The sequence below is a fragment of the Leucoraja erinacea genome, chromosome 5 (genome assembly GCF_028641065.1).
Source record: "Leucoraja erinacea ecotype New England chromosome 5, Leri_hhj_1, whole genome shotgun sequence".
NCBI lineage: Eukaryota > Metazoa > Chordata > Chondrichthyes > Rajiformes > Rajidae > Leucoraja > Leucoraja erinaceus.
In genome coordinates, this window is record NC_073381.1 from 43,040,753 (window position 1) to 43,060,884 (window position 20,132).

Sequence of the window (20,132 nt, forward strand, 5' to 3'; positions counted from 1 at the left end):
GAACACACACACTGCAGCTGGCCTTCAGTCAGGTCGATCCTGGCTTCCAAGGGAATAATCCCATTCATCCCATTCCACCCGATTCTTAATTCCTTATATCCCATAATGTGTTCTTTCTCAGACATGCCCATCAATTCTCCTTTCTGTCTTCTTACCATTAACCTCTGTGAAGCAGTCATTTACAGCAGTAGAGTTAATACAGTCTGAAGAAGAGTCTCGACCCGAAACGTTGCCTATTTCCTTCGCTTCATAGATGCTGCCTCACCTGCTGAATTTTTCCAGCATTTTTGTCTACCTTCGAGTTAATATAGACGATGAGATTGCATGGCGCTCAGTAAAAGAAAATACAGAGGGAAATGTGATAACCATTTATAGATAGTTTTTTATCACACCAGAAATTTGTATTATCTTTTCCTGGCATGAGTTGCACTTGAGAATTTGTTGTCAATGCCAATTCATTCTTCTTATGAATCTCTGGAGAAATGATACAAATTTGTCATAGAAAGGACCATCATTGCAAACAATTGGGATAAGCAAGTCTTCGCAGCATGACACTTGACTGGGATATGACCAAGGTAAGACCCATACTTTTAACCGTCTGAAGAAGGGTCCCAACCAGAAACGTCAACTGTCCAAGTCCTCCACAGGAGCTGACTGACCTGCTCAGTTACTCCAGCACATCGTGTTTTGCTCGTGGTTTTACAGTTCCCCATCTCACCATAGTTCCAATCACTACATCCATCCCCCATTGACTACATTAACAAATAATACCCAACCCACCTTCCCCCAAGCCTCATATCAGCCCAGAAATTCAACCAGACCACTCAATAGGTAACACTGAAGGGCAATGAATGCATTGCACCTGCTTTGCTCTGCATTCAATTAAGTTTCAAAATGTCCTGTATGGAAATGGACATTAAAAATAATGCAGTTGGCCATTGGTCCCTTCAATGCTGCTCTGCCAGTCAATATGATTTTAGCTGATCCTCGTATCTGAAGACCATATTCAAATTTCTCCTCATACATTGTGATGCTTTTGTGCCTGGAGATCTCTACCTTCTTCTTAAATATAGAGTCATGCCAGGTCCCTCAGTCTCCAGGGAGAAAAAGGCCCAAACTTCTCCTAATCTCCTCATAATCCTCTAGTTCCAATAACATTCTTGTGAATAATTTTCATCTCAGTCCTATGTTCTACCCTATCATTGGCCAGTAGTTCTAGACCCACCAACCAGGAGTAATATCCTCTTGGTATCCAGATGGTTGAGTCATGTCAGAATTTTGTACGTAACCCTGACAGAATATTGGTAAAATAATCAGGAAAGTAAAAGGATAACCAAAGGAAATTTAGATCCAAACTTTGCTGCTCAGCTGAAGGAAGCAAATGAAAATACTCAACAATGACAGAAAGGATGATTTATATAATGTTATGCAATGTTCCTTGGTTTTTCTGGAAGCTCTAAATAATTTGGGAGTTAAACAGAAACATAGAAAATAGGTGCAGGAGAAGGCCATTCAGCCCTTCGAGCCAATATAATCATGGTTGATCATCCAAAATCAGTAACCTGTTCCTGCTTTCTCCCCACATCCCTTGATTCTGTGAGCCCAAATAGCTAAATCCAACTATCTCTTGAAAAATATCCAGTGAATTGGCCTCCACTGCCTCTGTGACAGAGAATTCCACAGATTCGCAACTCTCTGGGTGAAAAAGTTTTTCCTCATCTCAGTCCTAAATGCAGAGGTTATAATTTAGAAGTTTACAATTGCCATTGACTGTGTGGTTGATGATGAGGATGATGGCTGCTGAGTCCAGAAATATATCAATGGATGGTTAAGTGGGCAAAAAAGTGAACAGGTCTGAGGTAATACATTTGAGCAGGACAAACAAGGACCAGCAAGGCACAGAAACGCACAATAATTATAGTTTGATAGAAAGTTTTAAAAGACGAGTGACCTTGACCTCGAGGATCCTAATGATCCTGGACAAGAACAGGACTGACAAATACAGCAGTCGAGGCGATGTATGGGATCTTTCCTTTTATCGGTTATGGTACATAAAAGGTTAATCATGTTATAGTTGTATAAAAAATGAAAAATATTACAATACTGCATAAAGTTCTCATCACAATCTGAAAATTGTACTGTAGAGTAAACAGAGATGATTTAAGAAAATGTTGCCAAAAATGGAGAAGTTTAGTCACAAGGAAAACTTGGCTAATGATCTGGCTTTGGATTTGGCTAATCTGGGGTTGTTTATTTTGGAACGGCAGCTTCCAAGGGGAGATTTGGTGGGATGTATGATATGATTGAAGTTTAATTAAGCCCCTTTGTGGAGAGATCAGCACCTGAGAAGCATAGTCCTAAAGTAGAGTTGCAAAAATATTTTCATCTGGAGAGCAGTGAGAGTCTGGGATTAGCTGTTTGATAGGGTGGGAAGCCAGATAGCCATAGTTATTAAGTAATTGGATGAGCTCTTGATGCCCATAAAGGTTCATGGTTGTTAACTATAAATGGAAAATAGGATTTGTTTAAATGCCTCTTTTACAGATGGCATGAACACCATGGTCTCAGTGCTGTAAATAGCAATGTTTCTATGTTTAAAGGACATGAGAATATTTTGTCAGCTGCAATGGATTATTAGCACTCAAAAGATGAAATTGCATAGCCAAGAAAAATTACCAGGATAGAATTGTTAACAAAATCTTAACAGAAATATCTTATTCTGATTTATATTATGTGTCAAGAGAGACATGACCCAAAAGGATAAGGTCATTTGGAAAATTATACTGTAAATGCAGGTGAGGCTCCAACAGAATGTTCAGGGGAACTTAAAAATAAAGTAAGTAGGGGTGTGAAGAGAGGACACAAAGGAGTAAGATATTTAGAGGGGATTTGAGAAACATGTATTTCCATTCTGAGGGTGGATCCAACTTTGGAACTCAAAGGGCTCATTACCCTGTTGTCTGACTCCTCAATGTTAAACCTTGGTCTCTTTGTTATCAGTGTGCTCCTTCACCATTGATATTATAGTCAACATGTGTATGTGGAAATTTCCTCTGCACTTCTTTATTCTTCAATAAAGTGCTTACAGCTATATCACATGTTCAATGAAACACTTGCTCTAACACTCAGGTTTTTTATTTTTGTTAAAAAAAACCAAAGCAATATGTGCTTCCAATATAATGAAAACTTCAAAACCTGCCTTGAATAGCTATTTAGGGATGTAAAAGATTGATTTTCCCTCAAAGTAAATTTAGCACTACAGGGCACTATTTGGATGACCTACTATAATACTTAGCTCTAAAACCAAAGTACCACAACAAAACCTTATTATTTCTAAATGATCTTTGCCTTAAATTCAGTGAATCATTAAAAGGAAGACTACCAGCTTTTTGTTTTCTGTTAACCAAATCCAAACATAGTCATTTAAATTGGTATTAAACTATTCGGCAGGATGAAGTCACATGAAACAGTAATTATTTCAAACTGAGGTAATCACATTTCTACTGATAAAGGGCTAAATATTGAAAGGAGTCGCTTTTTAAAAGTTGCCCCAAACTTGCAAATGATTGAGTTCGGTATTTCGAAAATGCAAGGAATCATGGGATTTGTCAAAGGTCATTTCTGATAAAGATAAAATGAACGAAGCACTGGCTGTATAAACTGTGTATAAATTGTTAACTATTCTACCAATTAATTAATCTAGAATTCTAGAATAGCTTCCTTTTTTGTTCTGCTGTTCACACACTACTTACACAGTCCCAGTTCTAGTTCAGTTCATTAATCTGCAATTATGGGATATTCAAAAAGTTAAAGAACTTATTATTTTCATTTAATCCTTAATGTGTTTGCTACTGGAATAAGAAAATATTACTTGTGTTTGAAATATTTTATCTTTATTCATAATTTATGTGTCAAAACATATTAATCTGAGGAACGGGGGGTGCCAGGTAGCAGGAGAGCGGGATGTAACAGCGAGAGAGAGAGGGGGTAGATGAGAGTTGGAGACTGGGAGAGACATTCTCGGCAGCTGAGTTGCTGTGTGAGCAGACCTGCGTTTCGTCCATGGTTAGGATTGAGCCCGGGTCTCTGGCACTGTGGGCGCTGTTGAATTGCTACAGGGGCCATCCCCGTCCCATCCCGAGTGTCCGTCCCTGTCCAGGCCCTGTTTAGCAGCCATTTTGTGTGGCAGCTTATGCTTGTTTTGGGGGCTATTCCCCTTCAGTTTTCTCTTCAGCATATAAAAGGCATGCTCAATTGGGTTCACATCGGGTGATTGACTTGGCCACTCACAAATTGAAAAGCTCCTTTGTTGCTTCAGCAGTATGTTTGGGATCTTTGAATGTGAACCGCCGGTCAATGAGTTTTGAAGCATTTGTTTGAACCTGATGTGCAGATAGGGTGTGTCTATACACTTCAGAATTCATTATGCTACTACCATCAGCAGTTGTATCATCAATGAAGATATGTGAGCCAGTACCTTCAGCAGCCCATGCCACAACACCCCCACCACCGTGTTTCACAGATGAGGTGGTATGCATTGGATTTTGGGCAGTTCCTTCTCTCCTTCAGACATTGCTCTTGCCATCGCTCTGATAAAAGTTAATCTTCATCTCATCTGTCCACAAGACCTTTTTCCAGAACTGTGATGCTCTTTTAAGTACTTCTTGGCAAACTGTAACCTGGCCATCCTATTTTTGCGGCTAACCAGTGGTTTGCATCTTGCAGTGTGGCCTCTGTATTTCTGTTCATGAAGTCTTCTGCAGACCGTGGTCATTGACAAATCCACACCTGACCCCTGAAGAGTGTTTCTGATCTGTCGGACAGGTGTTTGGGTTTTTTTCTTTATTATAGAGAGAATTCTTCTGTCATCAGCTGTGGAGGTCTTCCTTGGCCTGCCAGTCCCTTTGCGATTAGTAAGCTCAACAGTGCTCTCTTTCTTCTTAATGACGTTACAAACAGTTGATTTTGGTAAGACGAAGGTTTGGCTGATGTCTCTAACAGTTTTATTCTTGTTTCTCAGTCTCATAGTGGTTTCCTTGACTTCCATTGGCACAACTTTGGTCCCCATGTTGATAAACTGCAATAAAAGTTTCCAAAGACTATGGAAAGACGAGGTGCTGAGAGCTCCCTTTAACCTGCATTAAGGAGGCAATTAAACACACTTGAGCAATTACAAATGCCTGTGAAACCATGTGTCCCAAACATATGGAGGGCACTGTAATTGTTTCAAACTGAGGTAATCACATTTCTACTGCTAAAGGGCTATATTTTGAAAGGAGTCGCTTTTTAAAAGTTGCCCCAAACTTGCAAATGATTTTGCTCCGAATTGTAACAGAGCAAATCCCTGTTACAATTCAGGACAAAATAATGAAAACAGGTAATTTCTGACTGTGTCACTCATCAGAAAGTAACAGAAATATCAAGCTATGCTTTGGAAGCAAATTGTCAGGGCACTTCCCACAAAAACAAAAAGCTCCCAAGTAAATTTGCCCTGGCAGAAATCATTTGCTCACGGATTGAAGCATTGTAGCAGTTACATTTTAAGCTACAGTATATGAAAGTTCCACAAGAAGAACTTCTGAAACCAATTTACGCTATTGGTTTGATTTATTTACTGTGGATTTCTTTCTATAAGCACCCTTTTTATTGAATCCTATGTTTTCAGAAGCCTAGCCAAGCAAAAGATTTCAACATTATCTGTTTAATATTTTCCAATGGTTACTGTTGGCAAATTAAACAATTCCCTTGACATGCATTCTATTTGTGCAAATGCTGATTCAACTTCTGTGTACTTCCAATAATCTCTTTCCACATTTCAGTTTTCCAAGATCTGCATTATTCCCCATGTTTTTCTTTATAATTTTTACAACGCATATTTTGGAAACTTAAGACAATTTACATAATCTTATAAAGGAGAAATTGTGTATTAAGCCATTTGTAAATTAAGGATCAAGCTCGACCACCCGGGAGTCCCTCAATTCTTCCAGATATAAATTTTAAACAGAAGTAACATTGGCCATCGAGCTCAGAGTAGTTGGATTTGTTTTTCTTTGTGAGGCATTAAGAACTTGAATATGTCCCTTGGCACATTCTGTAATAAGCAGCACAGTATGATTTTATTTTAGTGAATATATTGTGACTCCTTGTATGGTCCCCTGTAAGTAGCCATTTAAGGTTTGATGATCTCCCTTTCATCATTCTGGGATTAACTGGAACTACTCCAAACTGCATGTGAGCCAACTAGTCACTGCAAATAGAACTTCTGCTGAACTTTCAAGTTTAACGTGGTGTTTTCCATTTAAGACATGAACATTTCAGTATTTTTCATGAACTGGCTCAAAATATTTCTCTTTAGTAAACACCTAATTTCGGAGTTGACATGAGAATAGTATGAGCATCCTATTTGTCACCAGTATTGCAATAACCTATTTACCTGATAAGACTGACATCATTTCAGGTTGATGATGTTATTAATAGATTTCAGTTCACATGACATTTGTGTTGTTGATGCAAGTGACTTTTCTGTTATGAGCACATATTGGAAGTGTTTATACTGTAATCAGATTCACAAACAATAGATGCGTGGTAAGGCATACGTAACACTCATTTTCCTCCAGTCCTCCATTCTCTCCTTATTTGACGTAATAAATCTCCTGCTTTAACTTTTCCATTGACACTGACTGCAATCACCTATCTTCTCGTTCAGAGTGTCGTTTTCTGTGGAAGCACAAACTTTTCAGAAGTCTTTCAAGGTTTAAAAAAAAAATTAATGTTATGATGGGCTTGAATTTTTTTAACCAATTTCATTACAATAATTATGACAGTAGAACGTGACACTGGATAATTGCAGTTATTCCCACCTATGCTTCCTGCTCCACTGTAACGGCATCAGTTACATCGTTATACGTGGTTTGTGTCAGGTTCTTGCTGCCACCAACATAACTCTGCCACAAAATCAGCTGCATAATATTTTAACATTGATCCTGTGGAAATAGTATTCATTTCAGATTTTTTTTTGTTTCAGACTGCTCAAAACGGTCCCTTCAAGCACGTTTTCTGCTTGAACTCTTGTATTGTCACAGGAACCGGCACAGTATGGTTACATTCTGCACAAAACGGGCAACACGGTAGAGTTGCTGCCTTGCATCGCCGGAGACCTGGGCTCAATCCCGACTACGGGGGCTGTCTGTATAGAGTTTGTCCATTCTACCCGTGGCCGCTTGCGTTTTCTGAGATCTTCGGTTTCTTCCCACACTCCAAAGACATACAGGTTTGTAGGTTAATTAGCTTGGTATGAGTGTAATCATCTCTAGTGTGTGTAGGATAGTGTTAATATGCGGGTATCGCTGATCGGGAAGGACTCGTTGGCCGAAGGACCTATTTCCACGCTGTATTAGTTTAAACTAAGCTACATTAAAACCTCTCTTCAGGTCAGTTGATTCACATGGCCTTGGTAAATGTTTGTTCTTCCCGAATTCAAGGGTGCAAGGTTTGTTTTACATAACATTCTACCTTAACTGACATTAACATGTTATATAAATGTGAACATCACTGTCACACCAGACCAATGCTTTGCCTTCATAAAGATGAACACACTTTCTCTCCTGAATGCGAACAATAATCTCTTAAGATGAGTGGTGATAAAAAGTGGTGAAAGGTAAAAGAAAGTAACATGTTGGTCTATATTCCCTGGTGCAACCAGTGACAGTAAGTCAACTGATCCTTTTTTTTTCCCGTTTGTGCAATTGTAGTGTTTGCAAGATTTGTTCAGCAACATTAAATTGAGAAACAACATCATTTTGTTTCAACAGGCTGGCTTGCACCATTATTTACGAGAAACGGCAAAGTATAGTGCAAACATAGAACAGAACAGCACAGGAACAGGCCATTCAGCCCACAATGTCTGTGCTGGATATAATGTCAATTTAATCTCCTTTGCCTGCACATAATCCATATCCATCCATTCACTGCATATCTAGCCTCTTAAATGCCACCATCATATCTGCTTCTACGTATCTTTGTCTTACCTATTGTAATGGTTTGTAACTTAGCTTCAGAACAAAACTAAACGCAAAATATTGGGAAAAGTATAATATTTTGAGGCAATCAGAAATCAAAACAAATCATACAATATCACAATGATTATATCATGAGAAAGTACAATCTAAACATCTGTACAGCATTTATAATGCAGATATTGCTATTTTTGCAAATATGGAAGATTTGACAGATATTGTTTTCTCCTTGTCAACTTTCTTTCATTTGCTCTGTGATTCACTCAAACATGTTGGATCCTTGCTGGCACAGTACTGTTGGCAACATCTCAAGCATGCACTATTCCTTCATTTTGCAGACCAGAGAGCAAAACTTGACAGTCTACTTGACACCGTGCGCTAACACAGCTGAGCCCAATTTTCGTCTCACATGATTTCATCATGTGGACATTTCCAGCTAAAGTCATTGAAGGACATTCAACTGACGGAAGCAAGACACCTTCTCCTCGCTATATGATGGTCAATTGTACACCGATAACCATGCCTGCCGGATTTGTTAATTTTGTGTAGAACCAGAAATAAATCCTGTAAACCTCCTACTCCATATCGCTCTGCTAGTCACTGCTTTAACTATTTTAGCCATCGAATACGTCAAATATATTATCTGTTTAAGCTATCATTATTCTTTATTTTGCACTCAACACAATCCTTTAAAATTTCTCTCTTTCCAAAAAGACTGCTGGCAAAACTCAGGTTTTATGTTAATCTGCCAAGTACAGATGAGTTGTCAATACATGATATAGATAGTGGTCAAATGACATAGCCACTACAGCATTTCTGACATTGTGACATTAGACTACTTTCATATTCATAATATTCCACTTTGCAGATGTACATTGACAGCAATTTGGAGCATTACTGGTAGGTTAAAACCATCTGTCCCCTGACTGTTATCAGGGTTCTGAATGATCCTTCCATAAGATAGGGTACTGTCCGATTCACCTCTACCCCATTGGACATTGAACTTTGTCTACAATGTGCTACCATGCAGATAACTATATTCTACACTCTATATCTTTCCCTATGCTCTATCTATGGTATGAGTTTGATTATTCAAAAGTTTTAAAGGTTTCAAAGGTCTTTTATTGTCATGTGTACGTTTTAATGTACAGTGAAATGCGAATTACCATACAGCCATACTAAAAAAGCAACAAGACACACAACTACATAAAAATTAACATAAACATCCGCCACAGCGGATTCCCCACATTCCTCACTGTGATGGAAGGCAAAAAAGTTTAATCTTTTCCCCTCATTTTTCTCCCGCATTCGGGGCATTTGAACCATCTGTCGGGGCGATCGAAGCTCCTGTGGTTTGGAATTCCCGAACCAGAGACCAGAGACCATGAGCTCCACGATGTTAAAGTCCGCAGGTTTCCGCGGTAGATCTCAGAGGTCGATCCCTGTCAAAGTGATCACGAGCTCCGCGATGTCAAAAGTCCACAGGCTCCTGCAGTAGAGCTCAGAGGTCAATCTTTGGCAAAGGGATCGCGAGCTCCGCGATGTTAAAGTCCCACGGTGGAGCTCTCGAAATGGGTCTCCAGCAAAGGCCGCCAACTCCTCGATGTTAGGCCGCAGTGTGGAACTGTATCGTATCAGAAATACGATACAGAAAAAAATTGAGTCTCCATCGAGGTAAGAGATTAGAAAACGTTTCCCCCAACCCCCTCCCACACCCTCCACATAAAACAAGCTAAAGAATACTAAAAACATAAATTTAACACAAAGAAAAAAACAATGAAGAAAGGGACAGACTGTTGGCGAGGCAGCCATTGCTGGTGCCACCTGGTGATTGTATGGTATATCTGATCTATGGCATATCTGATCTGTTTGGATAGCAAGCAAAACAAAACTTTTCACTATCATGGTACATGTAACAATAATAAATCTAGACTATTGAATGAAATTAAAGAAGTAAAGCTCACAAACAAAGCAGAGTTCTAATATAAACTATGGCTATGGAAGGGTAAATAAGAGGCTTAGAAATTGCTGCACTGTGAAGATTTAGTTGTGACCAGCAATATTTGCTTTTATGAAAACTTGATTTAATCTCAACTGGTCCCTCAATTAGAATATTGCGGGGAGAAATACATGAATTGAATGACATAAGATGAAGAAATCACACAAGATAAGAGTGACACGTGGATGAATGGATGAATTTTCAGAACAAAGTGAACCAGAAATTATCATTATTGTGTCTCGCTTTCCAGTACCCAATCTGCTACAACTAAAAATGGAAGATGGCATGGTCTAATTTCCTTGCAAAGTCCTTGTCCATAATTTTTTAGATCAATTCAGTTTAGACAGGATTCTGATCTTGGCAACAGGCTAAAAAGAATAGACAATAGGGGCATGAGTAGGCCATTCGGCCCTTCTTGCCATTCAATGACAAGATTCTCATGACAACCTCCTTTATCATTCCCAAATACATGACGTAGTAAAATAGAAAAAAAAAACATTCTGATGTGCATAGTCAGATCACCTACGAAATGAGTAATATTATTTCAACTATAGATGCAGTAACATGGTTGAGAGAATTGGAGGTCATAATAGACTCTTTGCAAACCTAGGTGTTAATATTTAGCAAAAGGCACCAACAAAGGATTTCTGTTAAGTGAATAATCAGGCTCCACATTTTTTCAACCAGCAGGTCAAAGGCCAGATGGTACTGTTAAAGAGCTCTCAAATAATCAAACACTGTAGCCCATCCCACAAATTAGCCATAATGGTTTAACTGAAGTGTGTGCTTGATGATTAATAGTTCTGGGATGAACGAGTGTGGTGAACAAGAAAACAAATCCCATTTATTCACTGTCAAAATCAAGTAGCAACACCGCAAGCTACTGGGACAAAGTTTAGCAAAGAATTGCTTAACCGTATAAGCATTATTTTCCCAAACATTACTTGCAACTCAGCACATTAAATTTCCAGCACAATTTTGCTTTAGAAAAATTAAAGTGTGTATAACAACCTTTGTAGCATTGAAAAAAAGGAGTAGATCTTTTAACTGCCAATCCTTTACTACCAATCCTTTTAGAAGAAGGGTCTCGACCCGAAACGTCACCCATTCCTTCTCTCCAGAAATGCTGCCTGTCCCGCTGAGTTACTCCAGCATTTTGTATCTACCTTTAACAACACTCTGACAAACCTCAAAAGAATTGGGCAAATAATGAATTTGATAGATATGATTTTATATGGGCACCCATAGGTCCTTTGAGGTCCAATTATGGTGCTGAAGATATAAGCACGTTCATTTATTAAAATGTTCAAACCTTTTTCAGCTGGCTCCACTTGACGCTTTTTGTACTTCTTTCTGAGAGCAGATGGCAGTTTCTCATTTTCTCCTTTTTCAGAATCCTGTCCATACTTTGGGGTGTAACAACCATTCTCTATCTCCAAATCTATTTCTATGTCCCCATCCAGACTTGTGCTTTCTTCATTGGACTCTTGGTCTTTCAAGTTCTGAGCCTCAAGGACAGATCTTCCACGGTCGCCATTTTCAGGAACATTCTTTTCTCCAGTCAGCTGTGAGTTCCCCATCTCTTGTTGTTTAATTTCTACCTCTCCATTGTGCACTTGTGTTGACGATGCTTGGGAAGATTGGCACTTTGGGGCTGGCACCATTTCACTGGAAGTGTCATTGATGTCCACCTACATAAAGAAAAACATGTGTATTAATACAGATTGAATTTTTCAAAGCATACGTTTTGACTGTGTTCCTGGAGATTTTTTTTTCCCAATAGAACTATGGATATTTATAATTTTGTGCAATCCACTGACTCAAGATGGTAACGTTTAGATTGATATATTCTTTTGAAGAAAAACTCTATCATCGTGTTGCTTGAACCATTTTCACAGATACATTTATTTTTAATACAGCAATAGTTAGTACTTCCAATGGAAAAGGCATTTAAATAGAAAGTAATCAAAAAACATTCAGGAAGTGACAGTGTTTTAATTTGTTTAGAACATTCACGAATTACTGGTGAAGTCATTTTTTTTATTGCATTGGTTTATTTAGACCAGTCCCAATGTTTGCTTTTGCACTGGTTGGGAACCATGGAAGAAAGTCAGAACACTTAGGCTGGATCCAATTAATTTTGGTATTATGCCTAACATGTTTCAAACTGGGAGAGGGTGAGTTATATGACTTAATTTTCAGAGAATTGGAAATATTAATACTTAAATAACTGATACATCTTTTTGTAAACCATGACCACTGCGTGAAAACTCTGATGAAATACAAGTAGATTAAATTAAATATTGAAATACACCCATGATAAACAAATTAGAAAAATTATATACAATGTACATTCCCGAATAGAGCTGAAGAGATTTGAAACCTATCTCACCACCCACTGCTCACAGAAGAACTAAGTGTCCAATATTCCGTGACTTTTAGTACCCTCGCTAGACAGACACATTAATTTAAGTGTACAGTCACCCACATCTGCTGCAAAGGTACTGCAGGTAACACTGCAAAGCCCCAATTTATGAGCAACAGAAGGAATTCTACTACATTGACAAGGAACAATTATCAGGCAAATGGGGGTGGCGGGGGGGGGGGGCGGTTGGATGACACAATACTTAATATTTTACTCCAGCACCACATCTCTATCTTTGGTATAAACCAGCATCCGCAGTTCTTTGTTTCTACATTCTGAATAATGTTTGGGATTATTTAAACAAATGTGTAGGACCAATTTCTATCAACAAATGATTTCCCAGTTGCAAATTATCAAATCATTTGAAGCATCTATCTTCTTGCCCTATGCACGGCAACATCGGCTTCTTTGGGACCCTGACTGAAATGTTAATATCTTCTCTGGCCATAAGAGGTGCCAGATGACTGGGCAGCTGGGATTAGCTGGATAATTATAAAACAGTAAATCCAATGGCTGTGAAATGGAATTTGTTGAAAAAAATCTAGGGCAGGATTAATCTGCATTTGGAGAGGCTGGAATTGATCGGAAATAGTTAGTGTGCTTGCTCAGGGTGATGCTGGTTAATACACAAAAGGACACAAAGTGCTGGACTAACTCAGCCAGTCAGGCAGCATCTGTGGAGAACATGGATCGGTGAAACTTCGAGTCAAGACCCTCTCGGCCTGAAGAAGGGTCTCGACCCAAAACTTCACCTATCCATATTCTCCAGAGGTGCTGCCTGACCTGCTGAGTTACTCCAGCACTTTGTGCTTTGTTGCTCAGAGAGATCCTGTCCGACTTGGTCAGTTGGAACTCAGCAGCGGCATCATGAAAACTGTTGTCTTGCCCTTCAAACCAGACTGTATTTGGAAGGATTTGCGCAAACTGCATTGCATAAACAAATTGCATAAACGCTGGGGAGACCTCTGAAAAGCTCCACATTATCTTCAAGATGTTAAATAATTGGAAGTCATTTGCGCACTGTCGTAGATCTCTACTAAATAATTTTACACAAATTTTACACATTTGCTCTCCTAACAACATGTTTTGTGCAATCTTGGTACATTCTTATGAGAAGGAAAGGCAGGACAATTGTCAATCCTCACATTGTCTATATTCAATGAATCTACCTTCATAGCTCACTGGGGTAGGGAATTCTGCACTTTAAAAGATGAAATTACTTTTCATTTGTTTCCAAAACGGCCCACTGTTTACGATAAAATTATTTCTCCAAGTTCCTAGATACACTCACTTAGACAAACATTCTTGTCAGCATCCAACTTCTCAATCCCTATCAGAATCTTATGTTTCATTAACATCATCCCTCACTCTTCCAAACTCTACTGAGTATAAGCTCCATCCTATTAATCTTTCTTCATATATCAACCCTTCATCCAAAGAACCAACCCAGTGAAACTTTCCTGCACTGCCATTGTGCCTTCCTCACAACTTGCTAACTAGTACCTATCTTTATATCTTTGACCATAATAGCTGCAGTGCATTCAGCCCGTTACCCCCAAATCATCAATATGGATGATAGTAGTTCTGGCCACAGCACTCTTCTCTGAGGAAACTCACTAGTTACTGATTAATAATCAGTGATTATCAACCCAAAAATGAAACTGATAACTTGATTCTCTGTCTTGTGTTAGTTAGCCAATTTGCAGATATGCCAACATTTGACTAACAACCCACGCGCTCGTGTGACTTCCAAACACTGATGATGCATTAAAGCACTCTGGCTGTACTTAAAATAAACTATTCATTTGACCCAGATTGAGATGCAACCTACGCAGACCATTGATCACCCGTACACTAGTTCCATGTTATCCCACTTTTGCATCCTGCACACTAGGGGCAATTTTACAGAAGCCAATTATCCTACAAACTTGCATGTATTTGGGATGTGAAATACATGCAAACCAAAGCACCTGGAGAAAACCCCTGCGGTCACAGAGAGAATGTATATACTCCATACGGACAGCAACCATACTCAAGATCGAAGCCGGATCTCTGGCGCTGTGGGGGCAGCAGGCCTACCGCTGCGCCACTTGTTGTCTGAGGAGGATGAGAAAACTGCAAATATTGCTCTCTTGTTCAAACTCAGGTTGCACAGATAAAAAAGAGGAATCAAAGACCAGTCCAGTTAATTGTTTTTAGTGGGGAAACTTTTAGAATCAATAATGAGGGATATAATGAGCAACCTCTTGCTCAAATATAGATTTGATTGGGGAAAGTCAACATAGACTTGTTAAAGGCACATCATGTTTAGCAAACCCAGCATTTTTGAATGATGAGGTAATCAAGAGATTCAATGTGAAATATAGTTGATATGCTGTAAAAGTTATTTCAAAAAATGTTTGATAAAGTGCTACAGAATAAACTTGTCATCAAGATTGAAGCCCATGGAATGAAAGGGGCTGTTGTAGCATGTACAGAAAATAGATGAAGCGGCAGGAACCAGACACCAGAGTGAATGATAGTTTTTGCTTTGGAGGAAGATGTTCCCTGAGGGTTAGTTCTACGAACCAAGCTTTTCTTTAAAAATATTAATAGCTTGTTCTTAGGTGAATGAAGCACAACTTTCAAATTTGAAGATGAAACAAAACATAGAACAGTGGGAAAATGTAAGGAGAATAGGAAAGAAGGGTCAAGGGTTAGGAGTTGCAGTATGAAAGTGATTTTCCAAAAAGACTGTCATGACAGGAACTTGTTTTACGAAGCAAGGGTTGGAGGTCTGAAATCCACTGCAGGAATAGTGGAAGCAGAATCAGCCATGATCACATTGAATGGCGGTGCTGGCCCGAAGGGCCAAATGGCCTACTCCTGCACATTGTCTATTGTCTATTGTCTATAAAAGGAAATTGCACAAAGAAAGTAATATTATGCAGGGAGGAACTGCAGATGCTGGTTTACACTGAAGATAGACACAAAATGCTAGAGTAACTCGGCGGGACAGGCAGCATCTCTGGAGAGAAGGAAAGGGTGGCATTTTGTGGTCAAGATCCTTCTTCAGATAGACAGTCAGAGGAGAGGGATTTTAGAGGTATGGACAGATCAGGTGTGGAAATGACAGATCAAAGCAGATGCTGAAAATGCAATGTGGAATGGTTCATTGTAGGCTGAGGGGAAGGTAACAAGGAGGCATACGATCAGTAAAATTGATCAGAAGGACAGTGAATCTAGTCGGAGAAATAGTTCTCAGCGATCTCCTGGTTGCTAAACACTTTAACCTCTCCCATTCCTATCCTGACCTTTCTGTCTGGGCCTTTGTCCACTGTTAGAGTGAGGCCCAAGACAAATTGGAAGAGGAGCACCTTGGGCAGCTTACAACCCAGCAGTATCAATATTGATTTCCCTAACTTCGAGTAACTCTTGCTTTTCCTCTCTCTCCTTCCCTCCCCCACCCTAGTTCTCCAACTAGATTCACTGTCCTTCTGATTAATTTTACTGATTGTATGCCTGCCTGTCACAATTACCTCAGCTAACAATGAACCATTCTACATTTCCTTATCGTCATCTGCTTTGATCGGTCGTTTTCACACCTTACCCTTCAAAATCTCTAGACTCCCTTTCCACTGAGTCTGAAAAGGGTCTCGACCCAAAATTTCACCCATTCCTTCTCTCCAGAGATGCTACCTGTCCCGCTGGGTTACTCCAGCATTTTGTATTTATCTTTGAAAATTAAAATTGTTTTGCTTAGAGGGAGAAGGCTGCCAAGTGAGACTGGATGGACTGAATGGCTTCCTTTTGTGCCATTGGCGATTCATACTGAGGTCACAGGGAAGCATTCTTTTATCACCCTCTTATTTCTACACCTATATGTGCTCCTTTAATTCCTGCTGATAGGTAGGTGTGTGTGTGTGTGTGTGTGTGTGTGTGTGTGTGTGTGTGTGTGTGTGCGTGCGTGCGCGCGCACGCGCGCGCGTGTGTGTGCGTGTGTGTGTGTGTGCGCACGCGCGCATGTATATAAAGCACAATTTCATGGGTTTATTAATTCTATCTGATCTATTGGAGAAGTTATAGAAATAAATGAATAAAAACAGGTAAAGAAAAATACAGATAAGAGATACAAATTAAAATCCTGTTCAATTCACCGACATTTGGCCCCAATTTCCCAATAACTACATTTAAAACAGAGTTCTGCAAATTTGTTATTCTTTGACTATTGTGTTTCAAGTTCAGGTGGCCACTTTTACATTTGGTTTAGAGGTATAACTGAAGACTCATTCCAAAAAAATAGAAATAAGGAACTGGAGACGCTGGTTTACCAAAATAGACACAGAGTGCTTGAATAACTCAGCAGGTCAACCAGCATCTCTGGAGAATATGAATAGGTGATGTTTCTAGTCGGGAGCCTTCTTCTGACTGATGGGGTGGGGAGGGGGGGGTGAGTTAACAATAGTAGTTGTCTGTAGTTAAGAATGAATGACTGTTTATTTTAACAGTAACAATAGTAACAATCTTTGAATAGTAACAATATTTGAAGCATGATCTCTGGACTTCCATGAGAGAGCTTATATTAATGTGGTAACTTATGCACTTCAAAAGCGAAATTAACTTGAATATGCAGCCTGCCACATCAGATCCTTTGACACCATAATTTCCAGCTGCACATGTCCAGAACAAATGTATTTAAATTATTTAATATAGCTGTTCAAATTCCACAGTACATCATTGAATTTTAATAGTTTTATTGTCAAATCCTCAAAGCATCCTGATATAACAATATGCTTGTATTGTATGATACACAAAAATGCTGGAGAAACTCAGCTTGTATTGTAATCTTGCCCTGGAAATATTTTTTTTCATAAAGCACAGCAATTTCAATACATCTACTTCCAGAGTTTGAACTGGTGCTTTCCTTTTCCTCGACAAAGGAAAAAATAACCAAAGGGGCATCAGAAAAATTTGAATCTTATGGAATATTTTCTTTATCCAACCTATGGATAAAGTGACAGTACATTACAGCATTTAATGTACGTGTACGAGTCAGAATGATTATCTCATCCTCCAAGAGTGAATAGAAGAAAGGTTTTGCAAAACTTCAATAACTAAGCCAATTCTCATTCATATCACAATTACTACAATCAACTTTAATTAGAGTTGTTATGGGGAAAAGGCGGACGTAATTGTAAAATGCAATCATCATAACACAGTACTCAATTATTTTTATTGTTATTACAAAATCAGAATGTTGCTCTTTTTGTAAACTAAATCAAAGGAAATGAACAAGATGATTAAAAAAGGTGAAATGAACATACCCAGAACAGCTCCACGCACATTAGTGCTCTAGTGCTGTGTTATTCCTGAACCTGAACTCAGTTCGAATGTGTACTTTTCAGTCGGCCTGTGCAGTAATTTGTACCCTTTTTATGACACGTCCAAGTGGAAATGCCCAGAAGGCAACATATTCATTTAGAATTACTTTAACTCCAAGGTCAGACCACAAATAGATTTGAATGACCTTTTCACAAAATCAGTTCTCAGGAGGCTGACTAGTTGATGATGAGGGTAGACAAAAGTGCTGGAGAAACTCAGCGGGTGCAGCAGGTGCAATGATGAGGTTGCTCCATTTTACACTAATTGAGCCGCAACCGAAGTGATAAGATTATTATTCGAAAAAAGGTCATGTAAATAAATAAATAGATAGAAATTAGCACCAAACTAAATTAATGTTATATAATTCATAACCATCCTCAATGATTCCACAAGAATCAACGCAATAAGCTTCTGCACATGCAGAAAAGTAAGGTAATCAAATCTCAGCAGAATGATAAAGTGCTGGAGCAACTCAGCAGTTCAGGAGACAGCTTCCGTGGAGGGAATGGATAGTGCATTGACCCGCTGAACTGCTTCAGCACTTTGTGTTTTACTCAAGATTCCAGTATCTGCAGGTCCTTGTGTCTCTGTAGAATTTCAGCAGCTGATCTCCCTTCCTTAATCTGTTTCACACTAATTATTCCAAAATCTGCTCCTTTGTAGTTAGAGGGCAACATCATGACAGCATACAACTAACCACATCTTTGCCAGTTGCTTCAAATTCTGTTATTCTGAAGCTGCTGGTTAATAAGTTTCAGTTATATAAATAATATAGCGACGTGCATCCACAAATAGCTCTGGGACCATTTGTAAAAGAGACAATGTTTTACAAAAGAGACAGGTTACTGCCATGGTATATAAAACCAAGCAGATAAATAGCAGATCCAATCTCAAATGGTTTATTAGAGAAAACCGATGAATACATTCTCGTAAATAAGATACAAAGCGTAAATTTTGACTCGCATATACTGCTCCTGAAACCTTCGCTGTTAGCATAATTGAGATTTATGAAACTTATTCTTCCCCCTATTTCACCGGAAGTCAAATTCTGCAACCACCCCTTATTGTTCGGGAGAAACTTTACAGCAGTTTAGTCTTTCATTGTATATGCAATTTGGCTAGAAAGTGATATATATCAGAGAATGTGTAGGAAGGAACTGCAGATGCTAGTTTACACCGAAGATAGACATAAAATGCTGGAGTAACTCAACAGGACAAGCAGCATCTCTGCAGAGATGGAATAATGGGTGATGTTTCAAGTTTGAAGACGGGTTGTGATCTGAAACATCACCCATTCATATCAGAGAATGGCTTGGGTAATTGTATCATAAATGACATGATGTGAGCTTTTCCAACACCACATGCCAGGATATTGCAAATAACTGGTGCATCTGCTGGTGGTAGAGACAAAGCCTACTTTCTGTTTCAGGCCCTTGGTTTTCTCAAGAATAGAATACTAATCGGAAAATAGTTGACAACACCGTAACCTAACAAAACCATATGATCCTGAATGTTAACGAAAAACCTGGTTTAAAGTTAAAAATGACATGGCTGGGAGGCAAGCACTTTTACTGCACATAATACGTAAGGAATATTACAATGCACTGGATCCTGCCGTATCTGGCCCCCATTCAGAAATGCCACTGGGCTCTCTGCAACAGGCTGGTCTCATTAGCCTCTGGAGCCTACAGTCAGGCAAATTGGTCTGGGTGGCAACCAGGCCTTGGGGAGGATAGTGCAGAGGCCCATTCCCTGGAAATCCTCACAGGCTTTGACAGAAGCAAAGCTCGAGACATAGCTTCGCCATCTGTCAGCAATATTGTGGATCTTAACTGTTTTTAAACGCCTTTGACATTTGGAGAGATTTAATAGGAACCTAAGGGGCAATTTTTTCACTCAGAGGGTGACGGATATATGGAACGAGCTGCCAGGGGAAGAAGTTAAGGCAGGTATTATAACAGCATTTAAAAGACTCTTGGACTAGCATGTGATAAGGAAAGTTTTACAAAGCTATGGGTCAAATGGGACTATCTTAGCTGGGGCATCTTGTTTGGCATGGACGAATTGTGTTAAAAAGATTGTTTCCATGCTTTACTACTCTCTATTTAAAACTATGGACATTGAAACAAATAAAATTTTTAATACTAAAAATAAATCAGTTCGAATGCAAAAATAATAAAAAGCACAAAACTGAATTGAAACTTACTACACATCAACCTAGTCATTGTCTCCTATTTCACAGACCTAGAACCCCCATTGGAAACAGAGGATTCACATATCTGCCAGGTCTCACTGAGCAAAGGGTCCAAGTGGCAATTTCCTCACAAAATCA

At 39.1% G+C, this 20,132-nt stretch overlaps 1 protein-coding gene across 11 annotated transcripts in view; it reads right to left on the reverse strand.

Annotated features, from left to right (window-relative positions):
* Window positions 1–20,132, reverse strand: part of dnmt3ab (DNA (cytosine-5-)-methyltransferase 3 alpha b) — a 384,047-nt gene that overhangs the window by 207,957 nt on the left and 155,958 nt on the right. For all 11 annotated transcript variants that reach the window (XR_008723462.1, XR_008723461.1, XM_055635445.1 and 8 more), the window contains one exon: window positions 11,327–11,705. Coding sequence is in view for 9 of the 11 variants with exons in the window: in XM_055635445.1 (XP_055491420.1) it covers window positions 11,327–11,705 (379 nt within the window). In the remaining 2 variants the exon portion in view is untranslated. The remainder of the gene's footprint in view (window positions 1–11,326; window positions 11,706–20,132) is intronic.